General features: G+C 32.7%; 3 protein-coding genes across 3 annotated transcripts; 1 reads left to right on the top strand and 2 right to left on the bottom strand.

Annotated features, from left to right (window-relative positions):
• Nucleotides 1-2,084: 2,084 nt before the first annotated feature.
• Nucleotides 2,085-6,510, bottom strand: LOC105965967 (lignin-forming anionic peroxidase). The gene is made up of 3 exons (XM_088818526.1): nucleotides 6,047-6,510; nucleotides 2,770-2,932; nucleotides 2,085-2,649 (listed from the first exon to the last, which is right to left on the bottom strand). Exons 1-3 carry the CDS (start codon nucleotides 6,455-6,457, stop codon nucleotides 2,264-2,266), a joined length of 960 nt encoding a protein of 319 aa, XP_088674652.1. The 5' UTR covers nucleotides 6,458-6,510; the 3' UTR covers nucleotides 2,085-2,263.
• A 1,878-nt stretch (nucleotides 6,511-8,388) lies between these two features.
• Nucleotides 8,389-9,886, top strand: LOC105966023 (lignin-forming anionic peroxidase). Its single transcript, XM_012990565.2, has 3 exons — nucleotides 8,389-8,887; nucleotides 8,998-9,163; nucleotides 9,282-9,886. Exons 1-3 carry the CDS (start codon nucleotides 8,477-8,479, stop codon nucleotides 9,665-9,667), a joined length of 963 nt encoding a protein of 320 aa, XP_012846019.1. The 5' UTR covers nucleotides 8,389-8,476; the 3' UTR covers nucleotides 9,668-9,886.
• A 2,680-nt stretch (nucleotides 9,887-12,566) lies between these two features.
• LOC105966016 (lignin-forming anionic peroxidase) lies at nucleotides 12,567-14,115 on the bottom strand. Its single transcript, XM_012990559.2, has 3 exons — nucleotides 13,524-14,115; nucleotides 13,232-13,400; nucleotides 12,567-13,117 (listed from the first exon to the last, which is right to left on the bottom strand). Exons 1-3 carry the CDS (start codon nucleotides 13,938-13,940, stop codon nucleotides 12,729-12,731), a joined length of 975 nt encoding a protein of 324 aa, XP_012846013.2. The 5' UTR covers nucleotides 13,941-14,115; the 3' UTR covers nucleotides 12,567-12,728.
• Between the last annotated feature and the right edge of the window lie 2,996 nt (nucleotides 14,116-17,111).

Consider the following 17,111-nt stretch of genomic DNA (forward strand, 5'->3'; position numbering starts at 1 on the left):
CATTTCCTGTTCAAACCTTGAGAGGCAAGTGTCAATTTACACAATATTATAATATTAATAATACTCGTTAATTATTTAATAAGGGTGTAAATTTAGATCGAATGATCTGTTTTAATAAAAAAATTGGATGTCATAAGATGATTAACACGTCTATAGTTTAAATAAAAATATAATTAGGATTCTAATAATTGTGAAGAAAAAAAAAAGGAAAAAAAAAAACTTCAGCAGAACCCATATCCCCACTAACCCTAATTATAATCAGCGTGATTTATTAAAAATTAAGACTTAAAAGTACCACATGTCAAAAAATAGTGAAATCAAATTATATTAAACATAGGATAATCCGCTCAGAATTTAATCTCATTTAATAAACCAACTTTTGAGCTAATTAATTCCAGTAATCATTGTTTGTTAATTATTAGATACACGTAGAGGATCATTGCAAGAAAAAGTCCAAACAGTGACCCATGTTTTATTCAATCTTTTATTTAATTTATACCCTCTAATTATTAAATTAAATAATGAAAATATAAATATAATTTATTAAAGTATTCTCAGTACACAAGAAGTTATCCACCAATGGACACGATTAACAATCAACATCACATGCATGATGGATAAAGGTAATTACCATTTGGTTAAATTACGAAACCTCCCCTAAACTTAAACTAAATTACGAAAAATACCCCCACCTATCCATAATTACTGAAATTCTCCCGACTTTTGCTTCTATTTTACACCGACCTCCCCTTACAGTGTGATTTTTCATGGAATCTTTTTTCTTCGAAATAATATTTTCCGAAAAATGCCAATTCTACCCCTACAAACGTGACATTTTTTATGCTATTTTTGAAAGGCAAAAAAGAAAAATCAATTAATTTAGTGAGTTTTTTTTTTATTACACTTTCTTTTAAAAAAAAATCACCAAAAAAAATGCCATTGAAAAATGAATTTGCCTCGTTGCCTATTAAAAATTTAACTTACCATGCAATTTGAATGGTTTATTGTGATTTGAGGATGCAAAATGCAATTATTTTTCTGATGGTGTAAAGTGATAAAATGCAATTATTTAACTGAGGGGGTAGAAAGTCAATGGTAGTAAAACTGTCACGCAATTGCTTTGGATTTAAGCTAAAATCAGAGACGACTTTTAACAAATTCAACGCTTTCCTACAAGGTCCAATGTCAAACAACCATGCACGCAAGCGCATCTGACAGCTAATTAAGGGACAATTAATTAATATTTTAACCATTAATTAAGCATCTTTAATATGCCTGGTTCGAAACATAATTTTCATGCATGAAAACTGATTTTGTGGATCGGACTAGAAAACTTGCTAGTATTTTGGTACATGGTTAGTTTGTGCGTAAAATGGAACGGAATTTTTTTATTTTCGTCGATTACAATTCGGATAATTTCAGTTTAGCTAGATCAATATTTTTCATTCCGAATTTCAAAAAAATGATTTATGATTTTCCGAAATCGGCTATCCGCCTATTTAGGTTTTGTGCATGTCTTCGTAATTTACTACTCCCTCCGTCCCAATTTAAATGACGTTTTGGGTTGTTACACACATATTAAGAAAATCAATAAATGTGTATAGATTATAGTGAAAAACATAGGAAAATACTAATATATCCTTGACATTAATTATTTTACAACTAACAAAGTAGGAGTGATAAAGGGTAAAATTGAAAATAATGCAATTAATGATGCATTGAAAATCTAAAATGACAAATAATTTGGGACAAAAAAGACTCTCTAAAAAGACATATAATATCGGACAGAGGGAGTATATATTTATATTGATCTGGGTCAGTTTGGACACACATATAGACCAAGAAAACACACACATACAGACACACAATACACTCAACACGTTTCTATGGTGGCCAAACGAACCCCATCATATATTATACTCATTTGCAATATTGTTTCAATTCATTAGTGTATATATATATATTGAAATATTGAAATGAATAAAACTCTATATATATATATATATATATATATATATATATATATATATATATATAAATATAAATAGACAATGATCTATAGAAATGAAAATTCATTACATTAATTGATTCATAAAATCAAAGATTACATGGAGGGATAACAGAACTAGAAAATACAAGTAGTACTGTGAATGAATATACAATTATTGAATGATGAAATAATATGTGAAATAAATATCAGCTTATTTTGAAAAATACATATGAATTGCATGCGGATCGAATAACAAATTAATTAATGAATGAACTAGTTGATTGCGCTGCAAACCCTTCTGATGATTCCAGCTTGTCCGACAAGGGGCTGAATCTCCGACATTTTAATCATAGCCCTCGCGAAATCCGCTGCGAAAGTTCTAGGGTTTCGGCTGTAATCGGTAACAATGGCGCTCGTCGATCCGCTTAGAAGTATTTGATCCGTCTGGAGAAGACCCTTTCTTTGCACAATGTTCCTATAATAATTGTTGTCGAACGAATTCGGTGTCACCAAATCAAGCGCCGCCAAATTAGAATCGCCGCCGGTTTGAGGGCATCTTCGTCTTTTTTCTTTGGCGAAGTTGGCGTCTATGTCGGTTCCGTTGCTGTATATTCTTCCCCGGAACAAGAAGCATTGTGCTTGACCTAGTGTATGCGCTCCTGCACATTCATTCATTCGTTCAAACACTATATTTATTTATTAATAAATTACTCATTTTTTGTAATTAATTAACATAAAATTAATTATTAATAGAATAATTAATTAATGTAATTAATTACCAGATAGAGCAACCATGTCTCTTGCATTAAGTCCCTTGATATCGAAAGCAGAAATAAGTGCATCGAGACCGACAAACGGACTCGGAAGATCAATATTCGCCTGCGAACGACTAGCGGTAGTTGAATCTCTTCGTCCGAGCCTCACACTCCATGATGGCCCACACTACAAGAAAAGTGAGATTTAACAACATGTAAATAACAACACACGGCTAAAAAATGTTGTCGTATTATATATTTCACAACATGCTTTTAATGTATGTTGTCTATAATATCAGCAAAATATATTTCACAACATGCTTATATTAAACGTTGTAAAAACTGCATACTACAACAAGCGCAAGCGTATTGTAGAAATATATACATATAACAAGACACAAGTGTGCGTTGTAATATAAAAAGGCATACTACAAGATGCTTATGCATGCAGTAGTTTTCTAAAACTATTACACGTCACATAAACCCTTTGTAAAAAAAATTAATTATAAAAATATATGTCACAACATCCTTGTGCTTCTTGTAGAAATTGTTTAGTATAGAATATCCATAAGTATGTCTCTAGGTGGAAGTTGAATACACCCTGTCGAGATTGACACTTTCAGGAAAAAAAAAAATCGGAAGTGCAAACTCAAATTTTGTTTAGAATTTTTTTTTTTTAAATTTGAAATTGAGACGAATTATTATATTAAGATCTTAGCCATTTATAATATAAAATATATAATAATATAAATATTATAATCATAATTTTCGAGAGAAAAAAAGAGTTCTCGAAAATATTTTCGGAAATTGAAATCAAGATAAAACAATTCAAATATATTATGTATTCTAATTATTTCCAAAAAATATCAAAAAAATAAAATGAAAAATTTTCGGAATTTGGAATGAAAATATTGTTCTAAAATCTAAATATTCGGATGTGAATCGACAAAATTTAACTACATAACATATACAAATTTAAAAATTATAACTAAAATATATATATTTTATGCATTATTTATATTTAAATGTTAAATAAAATGTAGAAACATGTTAAATGTAAGTATACATATATATATTAAAATAGGTCGTGGCTTTTACTATTCCCCTTTTTCAACTGCACATTTCATTACTTTCTCTTTATAGGATTAGGGATTAGGGATTTTATTACTCTTCCACAATTCAACGTCAGTTAAAATTTTATAGTGCAATGCCTGCGAGTTACGACGGTGGATGCGAAGGAATTGACGAGTTATGCAGTTTGCAGCCCTAACGATTTAAGGTATTCTTTTTCCTTTTTGGCGAGCAAGGGTGGGCATTTAGTTTTATGGTCAATCAATTGAAATTCTTCAACTCAAAGAACTTTGAACTTGTGGGTTTTATCCATCGATGGTTGACAGTCCCATTAATTCCTCTCAAATCAGGTTTTGTTTCATATTTCCCCCCATTTTCTTAATTAATGTTTCTATTTTTTTTAGGAAAATAATAAATCAACATTGGTAATTAAAATGGGTCTGATTTATTGAGTGATTAGATGCGAATGGTTGTGGTTTATTGTAAAATATTAGTTATATTATTTGGTTGAAAAGCTTTAATTATATTGTTCCTTAGAGGATGTTTAAGTGAATATGAGTTATTAAGTTTCACTTTCTGCGAATTAAAATATTGACAAAATAGATTCTTTTATCATTAGATTACTAGAAATTGCATTGAATCTGGATTTTTTTTTCCCTAAATTGTTACTTGGGTTGCTAACCTTGGTGTTGACTTGAGATTGCTGAAATATTTTCATCAATGTATAGTTATTTCACATTTAGTATTCTTTGTTTAATTAGTTGAATTTTCCAGGTATTAAAAAAATGGAGAGATGCTAAGGGGATTGCTCACTGGTTTCAGACTAAGTTTTGTAGAACTAAGTTCTTTGTATTTTCGATTGCATTGATGTTCGCAAGTTGAAATCGATTATTCAGGAAATGAAGCTTTAGGTTCTCTGGTCATTATTAGTTTGATTTGTTGGCATGTGATAAGTGTGACTTCTGATGTCGGTGAAACAATGATAAGCATTTTAATCAAAGTTTATAAATTCTAATCTACTGATCTATTTTATTTGGATGTTTCAGAATGGAGTAGAGATTATATGTATTATGTATGTTCCATGTGTAGCACCAACAGTGAAGGATGGCATTGTTAACCCAAGATGAAGAATTAACTAAACAAGTAATTGTTTCAGATGACTTCGATAATGAAAATAATTAATGGACTATACTGTTATGACTTAATTTTTATTTTGCATACAAAGATATTAATTATATATATGTATATTAATCATATTAATATGCAACAGAAGACAAAGGGGATGATGCTGTGAAAGGGGATGAAGACAACGTGTATAACAGAAGACACTGTGTATGATGCTGTGAAATCGGTATGCACCTTTACAATAAATAGTTTAAACATGAAATTAAAATAAACATTTTACTATTATTAAATTCTAATTGCGATATCATTTTAATATTCTATGCTTTCATTTGCAAAACTTTTGCTAGAATCATGTATGACAATGTCTGTATTATTTTTAATGCAGATGACAACATAATGTTGGAGATATGGTAGTCGTTAAACCTGAAGAGCAGAAGTTGATTGTTGGAATTATCACATATAGAGGTCTATTTGATTATCACAATATTTCATATATAAATGATGAGTATTGTTGGGCTCCTTAGAATTTACTTGTTAATAGAGGATTACTTTTGTTATTTGGCCTACTCATAAAACGTACTGGATGATTTTGTATTGTAAAGAAGTTGATATAATATTAAAATCGATTGGAAATCCAATTTCTCTGTATTTTGATTATAAATGATTTATTCTTTCCTTTTTTTTTGTTTTTTTGTAATAATAATCTACAAGCTGCAGACGAATGTTGTTAAAATTCTACCACAGGATGCCATCGTATGTGGTCATACATATTCTACAACGTGCAAATGATTGTTGCAAATACCATAATACAAGATGACATGTGCCTTGTCGTAATATAAACTACAACATACGTCACAACTTGCAATACATGTTGTTAAACAACAAGGGTTTTAACAACATGTTGGTCTACAACATGCGTATGCGTGTTGTCTATATATTTTAACAACAGACATGGCATGTTGTCAAAAGGTCTTTTTCTTGTAGTGCCACCAACCTATATTTTTTTAAAATTTTAATTAATTAATTATGATCTTAATTAATTTAATCATGAGATTATTAATTATATCATTATATATATATAGATGTAAAATGTATATATACTTACAGCAACGGAGGCATCACGAGCAGCTAGGGTTAGTACATCGGCACAAGAAACGACACCGGGGCATGCACGTTCAACTTCGGCCTTGGCGGCTTCGATCACTTCGTAGCCACGTGCGGAATTGATATTAGGGAAAGCGGTTTTCTCGGATTGAATGGAAGGTGTCTCGTCCAATAAGATCGAAGCGTCGCAGCCCTGAACAAAGCAGTCGTGGAAGTGGAGCCGGATGAGCGAGGCCGCCATGCGCCTCTCACGCGAAACGGCTCTTCGGATAGAGTTTCGGATAATGTTAGCCGCTTTCGGGCATCTGCTGTTGTAGAATGTCGCGGAGAGCTGCGCTTCGCTTATGGGGATGTTGTTCGTTATCACGAACAAGATCGCGATGCCGATGAGAGAGAAAATGAAGCTTTTCATTTTTATTTTTATTAAATTTTGAAATATGTATGAGATATTGAAATGGAGTTGATTTGAATTTGATGAGAAGAAAGTGTTATGGGAGAGGGGTATATATAGTAGTGCAAAAAGCGGTAGTTGGACAATTGGTCACTGTTGATTGGCTGCTGTAAAACGCGTTTATGCCTTGATTCAGACAAAAGCGTTACTTTTTTGTTTTTGCTTTTTAATATTTTAATGGTGAAAATGAATTGTTTCACCACGTTGGATTCGGTCACTATGGATTTTATATATTATTATTTTATTACTTAGTTTTGGGCGTTTGGCCTTTTCAAATATTTATTATTAACTAGCACTAGCAGTTTAATTCACATGATTTGGTCAACATTAATGGATGTGGGCTTTGTTTGTAATCTGACAGTGGGACAAAACTTTAATTTTGTAATAAAAAGTTTATTGTTTGAATCTTAATAAATTGTCAAAAGCCTTCATATTATATTATTTATTAATTAATAATTATTATACTTGTAATTTAATCCCAGTCTAGTTGAGGAAGGAGCAAGGAAATAGTGGCACGAAAGTTGAAACGCAACCTTTATTTATTTATATATTATTTATTTGAATAGATCGTTGGTAACTGAATTCGAACCTTGGTCAATTGAGGTTCCTTCAACCCTTCACCTGGTGATAAACAGCGGGTGGGTCTTCTGCTGCCACGTGTCCCTTTTTTTTATTTTTCTAAAATCCCTAAAGGTAAACCCTAGCGGGGAATATATTATAAAATACAAAAAGGATACACGTGGCAGTAGAAGACCCACCCGGTGTTTATCACCGGGTGTAGGGTCGAACAAATCATCAATTGACACATGCACACTTGCTCAACAGCTTAGGACATCCCTGCATGAAAGTAAAATAGTAAGTTAAATAACCTAATCAATAATAAAGCTTACACCAAGGGATGGTCGAGGGGCGGGTTTTGGAAACCGGCAGCCGCCCCCGCTACAAAAATATTCACTCGTACCCGTTTCGGGTTTGATTTCATATAACCCGTCCCTGTCCCGTATAAAACCCACCCCGTAACCGTAAAAAAATATAATATTTTTATACAGATAATTTATTTTATTAAAATATGCCTTAATATTAATATTTATAATATAAAAAATATATAAAATTAATTAAAAAAATATATATATATAAATTCATCTATTCCTACCTACTTACACCTAACTTAAGATATACAAATTCATCTCTTCCTATATCTGTGCATTTGACATGTTATTAAAGATTAAATTAATACAGGGGTTGAGTATTAGTTTAGTCCAGGACATGCAATTTTAACAAGGGGAAGGAATAAATTAAAATAATAATTAACAAATTAAATGATTAATTACAGCTGGGAACAGAATCAACAGTTGAATTTTCCGAACAATCAATGTCAAAAATCAAATTAATAAACCTAGTTTAAAATTGGCCTTGTAGAGAGATTTGTGCATCACAAGTTGACCAAGTCGCTGTCCCTGTCAAAAAACGATTTGTTCGATGCTACACCCGGTGAAAAACACCGGGTGGGTCTTCTGCTGCCACGTGTCTCTTTTTTTGTATTTTATAATAGATTCCCCGTTAGGGTTTACCTTTAGGGGTTTTAGAAAAATAAAAAAAGAACACGTGGCAGCAGAAGACTCACCCGGTGTTTTTCACCGGGTGTAGCATCGAAGGAACCTCAAAAAACCCTCATACAAAATACCCACGTCATCCATCGTTGACTAAATCAAACGGAACTTACAAGGGCAAAACAGTCCAATCAAATTAATTTAATTAATAATTAAGAATCCTACGTGGGCAAGTAGTTTATTTTTTTAAGATTAAAAAAAAGTTGTAGACGCGTTTTAGCAGCCAACAGTGACCAAAATTTAGTACTATATATATCTCACTTCCCATAACGCTTTCTACTCATCAAAATCAATCACCTTCATTTCAAAGCATATATATAAATATATATAATTATAATTTGCTCCTCAATATAAAAAAATAAAAATAAAAATGAAAAGCTTCATTTTCTCTCTCATCAGCATCACGATCTTGTTCGTGATAACGAACAACATCCCCGTAAGCGAAGCGCAGCTTTCGACGACATTCTACGACAGCAGATGCCCTAACGCAGCTACTATTATCCGAAACTCCATCCGAAGAGCCGTTTCACGAGAGAGGCGCATGGCGGCCTCGCTCATTCGCCTCCACTTTCACGACTGCTTCGTTCAGGGTTGCGACGCTTCGATCTTATTGGACGAGACACCTTCCATTCAATCCGAGAAAACTGCTTTCCCTAATATCAATTCCGCACGTGGCTACGAAGTGATCGAAGCCGCCAAGGCCGAAGTTGAACGTGCATGTCCCGGTGTCGTTTCTTGTGCCGATGTACTAACCCTAGCTGCTCGTGATGCCTCCGTTGCTGTAAGTATATATACATTTTACATCTATATATTTATAATGATAATTCATAATCTCATGATTAAATTAATTAAGATCATAATTAATTAATTAAAATTAAAAAAAAAATATAGGTTGGTGGGCCATCATGGAGTGTGAGACTCGGACGAAGAGATTCAACTACCGCTAGTCGATCACAGGCGAACATTGATCTTCCGAGTCCGTTTGTCGGTCTCGATGCTCTTATTTCCGCTTTCGATATCAAGGGGCTTAATGCAAGAGACATGGTTGCTCTATCTGGTAATTAATTAATTATTATATTAATAGTATATACATAATTAATTTTATGTTAATTAATTACAAAAAATGTGTAATTTATTAATTAATTAATATGGTGTTTGAATGAATGAATGTGCAGGAGCTCATACACTAGGTCAAGCACAATGCTTCTTGTTCCGTGGAAGAATATACAGCAACGGAACCGACATTGACGCCAACTTCGCCAAAGAAAAAAGACGAAGATGCCCTCAAACCGGCGGCGATTCTAATTTGGCGGCGCTTGATTTGGTGACACCAAATTCGTTCGACAACAATTATTACAGGAACATTGTGCAAAGAAAGGGTCTTCTCCAGACGGATCAAATACTTCTAAGCGGATCGACGAGCGCCATTGTTACCGATTACAGCCGAAACCCTAGAACTTTCGCAGCTGATTTCGCGAGGGCTATGATTAAAATGTCGGAGATTCAGCCCCTTGTCGGACAAGCTGGAATCATCAGAAGGGTTTGCAGCGCAATCAACTAGTTCATTCATTAATTATTTATTTATTTACCTGGTTATGCAATTCATTTTTTATTATTTTTAAAATAATTAGCTGATATTGATTTCACATATTCTTTCATCGTTCAATAATTGTATATTCAATATTTACAGTACTATTTGTATTTTCTTGTTCTGTTAATTATTCCTCCATGTAATCTTTGATCTTTTGAACCAATTAATATAATGGAATTTTCATTTCTATATATTATTGTCTATTTATAATATATATCGAGTTATATTCATTTCAATATTAGTAACAATATGCATGGCCACGTGTTCCCCATGAATCCACAAACGTCCACGCCTCACACCATTTGTATACGGGAGGTGATATTCGCGGTAGGAAAATTACAAATGCCGGTTTAAAAAATCCACTCTCTATTTATCTTTCTCTCTCTACAATTTTATTTTTAATAACTTTTATATTACAAATCGTTCCAAAACCCATGTTATTGTAGCGATTTGCAAAGAAAAATGAACGGAACCCAATGAGGTAAAATTTATTCGTTTTTGTTCTTTAAATCGTGAAAACGCGACTCACAACCAATTTGGACGCCGAAAAATACGTTTCACGACCAAACTAGGCGCAAAAAAGCTAAGGATTCGAACACGGGTGCATTATGTACAAATATCAACTTGCCTAACCAACTAGGCTACAGTCATTTTAAATATAAATATTTATTCATTATACTGGGCAAAAAATGAGTGCATCGAATGAGGATCGAGATACGAAATTCGTTTTTGTTCTTTAAATCGCGAAAACGCGACTCACAACTAATTTGGACGCCGAAAAATACGTTTCACGACCAAACTAGGCGCAAAAAAGCTAAGGATTCGAATTCGGGTGCATTATGTACAAATATCAACTTGCCTAACCAATTAGGCTACAGTCATTTTAGAATATAATTATTTATTCATTATACTCGCCAAAAAATACGTTTCACGACCAAACTAGGCGCAAAAAAGATAAGGATTCGAACTCGGGTGCATTATGTACAAATATCAACTTGCCTAACCAAGTAGGCTACAATCATTTTAAATATAATTATTTATTCATTATACTGGGCAAAAAGCAACTAGGCTATAGTCATTTTAAATATAATTATTTATTCATTATACTGGGCAAGAAATAAAAATACGCGTTGCTACCGAGACTCAAACACGGGTCTATTATGCAGTACACGAAATGCCAGACCAACTAGGCCACAGAAAGTTTTGTTAACTAATACTTATTTAAGTGTACTCATTAATTTCTGTTATACTGGGCAAAAAAGAAAAATTGAACCGGACGACCGGTCCAGAACCGGCGTCTGGATCGGACGCTTGAAGTAATTTTCTACGCCCAAAATGGGCGTGGGAAAGCAGTTTCCACGCCTAAACCAGGCGTGGAAAATTCGAAAACCCAACACTAAAAACAGCCCCAAATCGCAATTTTCATGGGATTTTCACATGATTAACCACAAATTCAATATATATAACTACTTTAGATGATTAATTACCTTTTAAATTGACGAGATTTTCTGATTTGGGAGGATTTGTGAGAGAGGTTGAAGGTTTTTGTGAATTTTTGGGCTTTTGGGGAATTTGGGTTTTGGGTGGATTTGATGATTTTTTGAGAGAGAAAGAGAAGACTATTGTGAACGACATTCGTAAATTTGCTGCCGCGTATATCATTTCAGTTTGTATACGTAGTAACGGATTTTTTGACATTTTAGGCTATATAATATTAATTAAAATTTAAATAAGGGCAAATTACGGCCAACCCCTGATTTATGGTTAAATTACGAAAACTTCCCTCATGTTTGGATAATTAAAGCCACCCCTCAACTACGTATTATCTTACGAATAAATCCCTCTAAAGGTAAATTATTTAAGGATGTTAAATCGGTAAAACCAAACCAAAAATTCAGTACGCCAGCATTTCATACCGTTTAACGAACTGAATATACGATTTGGTTCGGTAAATAACCGAATTACATAAATTTTATCTAAAAATATTTAAAAGGAGGGTGGCTGTAATTACCCAAACAAGAGGGGTTCTTTCATAGTTTGGCCATACTTCAAGGCGTGGCCGTAATTTGCCCTTTAAAGGCATCTCCAACGTTTGCTCTTTTGGACTGCTAAAAGTTAAATTATATGATATATAGCTGATGGGAACAAAAAATCTAGCTCCAACGGGCCAGCTAAAATTTTGCATGCAATGTATAATTGAAAGCCCAACTGATATCAATAGCAGATACGGTACATGGGCTGGTAAATATAAATATAATAAAATAATGAAAAAATATCTCAAATGTAGAGAGAGACAAAGTGGGCCACACCACTTTCCTTTAAATAAATAATATAATATAATAAACATGTATAATATAGATGTTATGATTGGAATAGAAATTATAAAAGTAAGAAGGCAAAACACTATTCACAAGCTAATATAAATATACCATTTTGATTTATAGCATTCTCCATTGGAGATGCTCTAAATAATGACTTATTTACTTTCTCAAATACCCCTAGAAAGTTTGGGACGCTGCCTCCGAAATTTCGTAAATTGAACTCGGCCCATAATTATTATTTTTTGAACTTTGTTGCACCAGAAAAAAAAAAAAAGAAAAAGGAGAGAGAGAGAAAAAAAAAGAAGAAAAAGAGCATCTATGGGTCCGACCACGTTTCCACATATTAATGATAAGATAATAAGATGTAAAATAATTATTGTAAAAGAAGATGAGGATTAATGATTGGCCCAACATATTGTTAGTTAATGATAATGACCATGCTAATTAATTATGTCCATTTCTTGTCATGACAGATGCATGGAATAGTAACAATGCAAGAATTAAATCAAATTTGCAATCTATCAAACTCAAAAAATAAAAACACAACATTAATTGCAAACATGGACTAATCCAATCCATTATTTCATAATAAGTCATAATAAGACAATACAAAAAAAAAAAAAAAAAAAAAAACACATTTGTGGAAATTGATACAATTATTAATGCAACAAAAAAAACCGTAAAAATAGTCGAAAATATGCTATATAGAACTAGTTGATGGCGGTACAAATCCTTCGTATGATCCCACTTTGTCCGGTAACCGGCTCAATCTCACTCATCTTAATCATTGCGGTGGCGAAATCTGCTGCGAAAGTTCTCGGAGTAGTACTGTATTCCGTCACTATACTGTCTGTCGATCCTCCGCTTAGAAGCACTTGATCCGACTGAAGAAGCCCCCTCCTCTGCACCAAGTTCCTAAAGTAGTTGTTGTCGAATGAATTAGGCGTCACCAAATCTAGGGGCGCCAAATTTCCGTCACCTCCGGTTTGCGGGCAAGTGCGTCTTCTAGTGGTAGCGAATCCTGGGTCGATGTTCGTTCCGTTGCTGTAAATTCTCGTGCGGAACGAGGAGCATTGGGCTAGACCTAGTGTGTGTGCTCCTGCATAGCGAAATTAATTCATATAATATTAGTTTAAAAAATAAATTTCACATTTTTTCGGATTATATATATGCAGTATAGAGAATTGTTAATTGATCATGGGAAATCAATTACCTGATAAAGCAACCATGTCTCTAGGGGTGAGATTATTTTTGATACCGAAAGAATCGATAAGTCTTTGGAGAGTAGAATCGGGCCCCGGAAGATCCCTGTTCGCCTGGTCACGGTTCGCCGTGGTTGAATCCCTTCTCCCCAATCTCACGTTCCACGTCGGACCACCAACCTATAATTTTCATTATCACATTAAATTAAATTAAATATGGAGGTAATACGTTCTGAATGCAATAACGAACTTGTTATATGTTATATAATATATATATATATATATATACATATATATACTTACAGCGACGGAGGCATCACGGGCAGCTAGGGTTAGTATATCGGCGCAAGAGACGACACCAGGGCATATGCGCTCGACTAGGGTTTTGGCGGCCTCGATCACTTCGTAGCCTCTGACGGAATTGACGTTCGGAAATGCGGTTTTCTCGGATCGGATGGTGGGGGTCTCGTCCAATAGGATCGAAGCGTCGCAACCCTGGACGAAGCAGTCGTGGAAGTGGAGGCGGATGAGTGAGCCGGCCATTCGCCTCTCACGCGACACTGCTTGTCGGATTGATGTTCGGATTGTGGCGAGCGCGTTAGGGCATGTTGCGTCGTAGAACGTCGGAGGAGACAGTTGCGCTTCTGATGCCGGCACTTGCGAGAGCACGAATATGAGTGCTAGTGCTGATGTGGCGAAAAATGTGGCGAAATAATTCATTGTGAATTAAGAGAGGAAGAAGAATTGAACAATTGAAAGATATATTATTTGTAAGTGAAGAATAAGGTTGGGTTTTGTGTCTGAATTTATAGTGCATGCATGAGGGTTTTTTGGTCAGTAGTGTTTGGCTGCTCAAACGCGTTGATTAGTATTTGGGTATTGTTGGATTCAGTCTATATTTTGTCAAGTGGTGGTTGTGTACTTATTTTGTTATTTTGGCTTTATTTTATTTTTCTCTCACTCTTATGATATATTCTTTAATTAGGGATTTGATTGTAGTACATACTTCTATGTTTATTTTGATCATTTAAAAAAAAAATCGTACTATCTTTACTAATAATATTATTCCCTAAGAAATAGCTATTAATTATTAGTATTTGCTAATAATTAATACTAATACTTTTTTTTTCATTTAATTGGATATTACTCCATATGTTTCCCGATAACTGTCAATTTTGAAAATTATTTTTCTTTCATATTATCTGTCACTTTACGTTTTTCATACAAGATTAATTAATGTAAATTGACATACTTCAACTTTATTAGTTCAACTCTAAGTATTAACTTTATATTATAAATTATTAAATGATAAAGGTTATATTATTCATTTTGTATAATATTACTAAAATCAAGCGACGCTTGTTCAGTTTCTTAATATTTGCGCAAAGGTGAAAAAAGACAAATAGTTAGGAACTGAGGGATTATATTGTCGGTGTTAGTGATCTTTTGAGTTACATTATCGTTAAGGATAGCTGATTATTGAGTCTATGATCAGCTGCTAACACCTGATGAAAAACACTAAGTGGATTTGCACTACAAATTTACACAAATAAGTATTCACTAAGTAAAATCATCTGATACATTACATCGGATTTAGCATCTACAAAACTCTAATTATTAGAAGCAGAAAAGTCAAAATAAGCGCTAGCTAGTTATTGGAGTAATTCAAATGTCAAATCATTGAATTTAAAGATAGTATAATAATATTGTCAAATGAAAGTTGAGAGGGTCTTTTGGTAATTTGATTTTGTAAGGGGTTATGGCAAAAGAAGAAAGAATGGTGGGCTTATTTGTAGTAAAAAAATACTTTTATGGACCGATTTCTCATATAATTAAGATCTGACTTGTGATTTGATAAAATTAAGAAATCAATCTGACTTTTGACCGCGTGAATAATACAACAATTAATTAATTCCTCTACTACTGTAGTAATTTGACATTTTTACCCCAGCCGCCGCTTTACGTCGTTGGCATGCAAATTCCTCCGGATTAATTAAGTAATTAATTAATTTACAGCTCAATCACAGAATCGATCGAACCAACTTTTAAATTTTCCTTGCATGGAAACTCATAAATATTAATATTATTATCAGGAAAATTGAATAAGTCACTGTTACTTTTTGACATTTGACATAAATATTTATTACTTTTTAGGAGTGATCTGATATTTTTTTCTATTTATATATGAACTGGAAATCAAAATAAATAAAATAAAATAAAATTCAAAAGGGCCAGGCTGCTTTTAATTGTGTCATAAACTTCAACAATTTGTGACCATGCACGCAAAGCATATTCCCTTTATCAAACTTTCAATTTACGTGGCTGCGCAAGTCAATAATCTGCATTTAATTTTGGTTATGGAATAGATATATTGAATTGATAGAACAGTATTTTCGCTGTTCATTAAATATTATATATATATATATATATATATATATATATATATATATATATATATATATATATATATATATTGCAATGGGTTTTGTAATTTACATGGCTTGTATATGCTTGTTTAGGGGTGTTCACCGGCCGTTAAACTGACTGAACCGCACTGATTAGCAAAAATTCAGTATTTTATGGAATTCTGTTACGATGTGTTGTACCGAATACCGAAATGTTTAATAATTTTTTTTATAAGATTATAACAAACTATAAAAAACATTAGATTGATATTTTTTTCCCACTAATTACAAATTAGCCTCTATTGATAATCACCTTTTGTTTTTTGCATCGATTATTTGAAATTTGAATGTCAAATTCAAGAATTAATTAGTTTAAATATATATATTTTTTAAAATATTAAAATATATTTTATTTTTTACCAGAGCGAACCGAAAAAACTAAATTAATTCAGTAAAAAGCCGTACCAAACGAATAGTGCAGTACGGTACCGAAATTAAAGTACGATTCAATGCAGTATATATGTAATTTTCAATTTCAAAAACCAATCTAAATATAATTAAACAATTACCTATTATCATTATATATGAATTAAATTAAATAATTTAAGATATTCAACTTAAATTTCCAAAATGAACATCACCATCAATTTTATCTATTAATTAATTTTAAATTAAAATCAGTCGGATAGGCCAGACTCGATACTTTTCAAACAAAATAATTATATTGGCATTAAATGTTTGAAATAATCCACATCATTCCGATGACATATTCAAGCTGGATTTCATAGAAGATTGTTCCCTCTTTAATTTAGTGGTGGGGGAGAATATATTCTTTTATTATTATTACTACGATTATTTTATTCTATCTTTTTTTTTTTGTGTGGCTACGAAAGAATATTGATGGACGCAGGAGAGCCGTCGGATCGAAGGTGGCTGAAAGCAGCGGACGTGATTAAAGTTAAAATATAGAAGGAAAAAACTGGATAAAAGGGAGAAAAATCGAATATGATATTTGATAATGAAATGGAATGGAATGGTCAAAGCTGGTCAAAGCTGGAGGGGCGGCGTGCCATCGAATATCCCACTTGTAGATAAAGCATATAAAATATGGAGAAATTAGTGAAAAGCCCCTCATTTTAAAATTGCATTGAGATAGGTCCTTCATTTAAAAATAATTAGTGATAACTCTCTCTTTATATTTTTTTTTGCGATTTTTAGATTACCTTATGTTTTTCCGCCGAAATAATTAGTGATAACCCTCTCTCTAGATTAAACTTGACGTAAATCGATTGCGTTGTTTGTGTAGTTGATTAAAATATTATAGCGTATATTAGACCTAAAAATAATAAATTGATTGTAAAAGAAATATATTTGATTTATTAATCGACTAAAGTCGATTAGGTAAAATGTCACATATCAATACTAAAATCGATGGAAGAAAAATCGAATTGAATCTGGCGGATGAGAGAAGCTCTCCCCCACGATG

This window comes from Erythranthe guttata, chromosome 5 (genome assembly GCF_056151865.1).
Source record: "Erythranthe guttata isolate IM_541 chromosome 5, IM_541, whole genome shotgun sequence".
Classification (NCBI taxonomy): domain Eukaryota; kingdom Viridiplantae; phylum Streptophyta; class Magnoliopsida; order Lamiales; family Phrymaceae; genus Erythranthe; species Erythranthe guttata.

Coding starts and splice junctions, on each gene's coding strand:
- LOC105965967 (XM_088818526.1), bottom strand. CDS start 6,457: ATGAAAAGCTTCATTTTCTCTCTCATCGGCATCGCGATCTTGTTCGTG. Junction 2,933..6,046: donor CTCGTGATGCCTCCGTTGCT/GTAAGTATATAT, acceptor CTTTTCTTGTAG/TGTGGGCCATCATGGAGTGT. Junction 2,650..2,769: donor AGACATGGTTGCTCTATCTG/GTAATTAATTAC, acceptor ATGAATGTGCAG/GAGCGCATACACTAGGTCAA.
- LOC105966023 (XM_012990565.2), top strand. CDS start 8,477: ATGAAAAGCTTCATTTTCTCTCTCATCAGCATCACGATCTTGTTCGTG. Junction 8,888..8,997: donor CTCGTGATGCCTCCGTTGCT/GTAAGTATATAT, acceptor AAAAAAATATAG/GTTGGTGGGCCATCATGGAG. Junction 9,164..9,281: donor AGACATGGTTGCTCTATCTG/GTAATTAATTAA, acceptor ATGAATGTGCAG/GAGCTCATACACTAGGTCAA.
- LOC105966016 (XM_012990559.2), bottom strand. CDS start 13,940: ATGAATTATTTCGCCACATTTTTCGCCACATCAGCACTAGCACTCATA. Junction 13,401..13,523: donor CCCGTGATGCCTCCGTCGCT/GTAAGTATATAT, acceptor TGAAAATTATAG/GTTGGTGGTCCGACGTGGAA. Junction 13,118..13,231: donor AGACATGGTTGCTTTATCAG/GTAATTGATTTC, acceptor TTCGCTATGCAG/GAGCACACACACTAGGTCTA.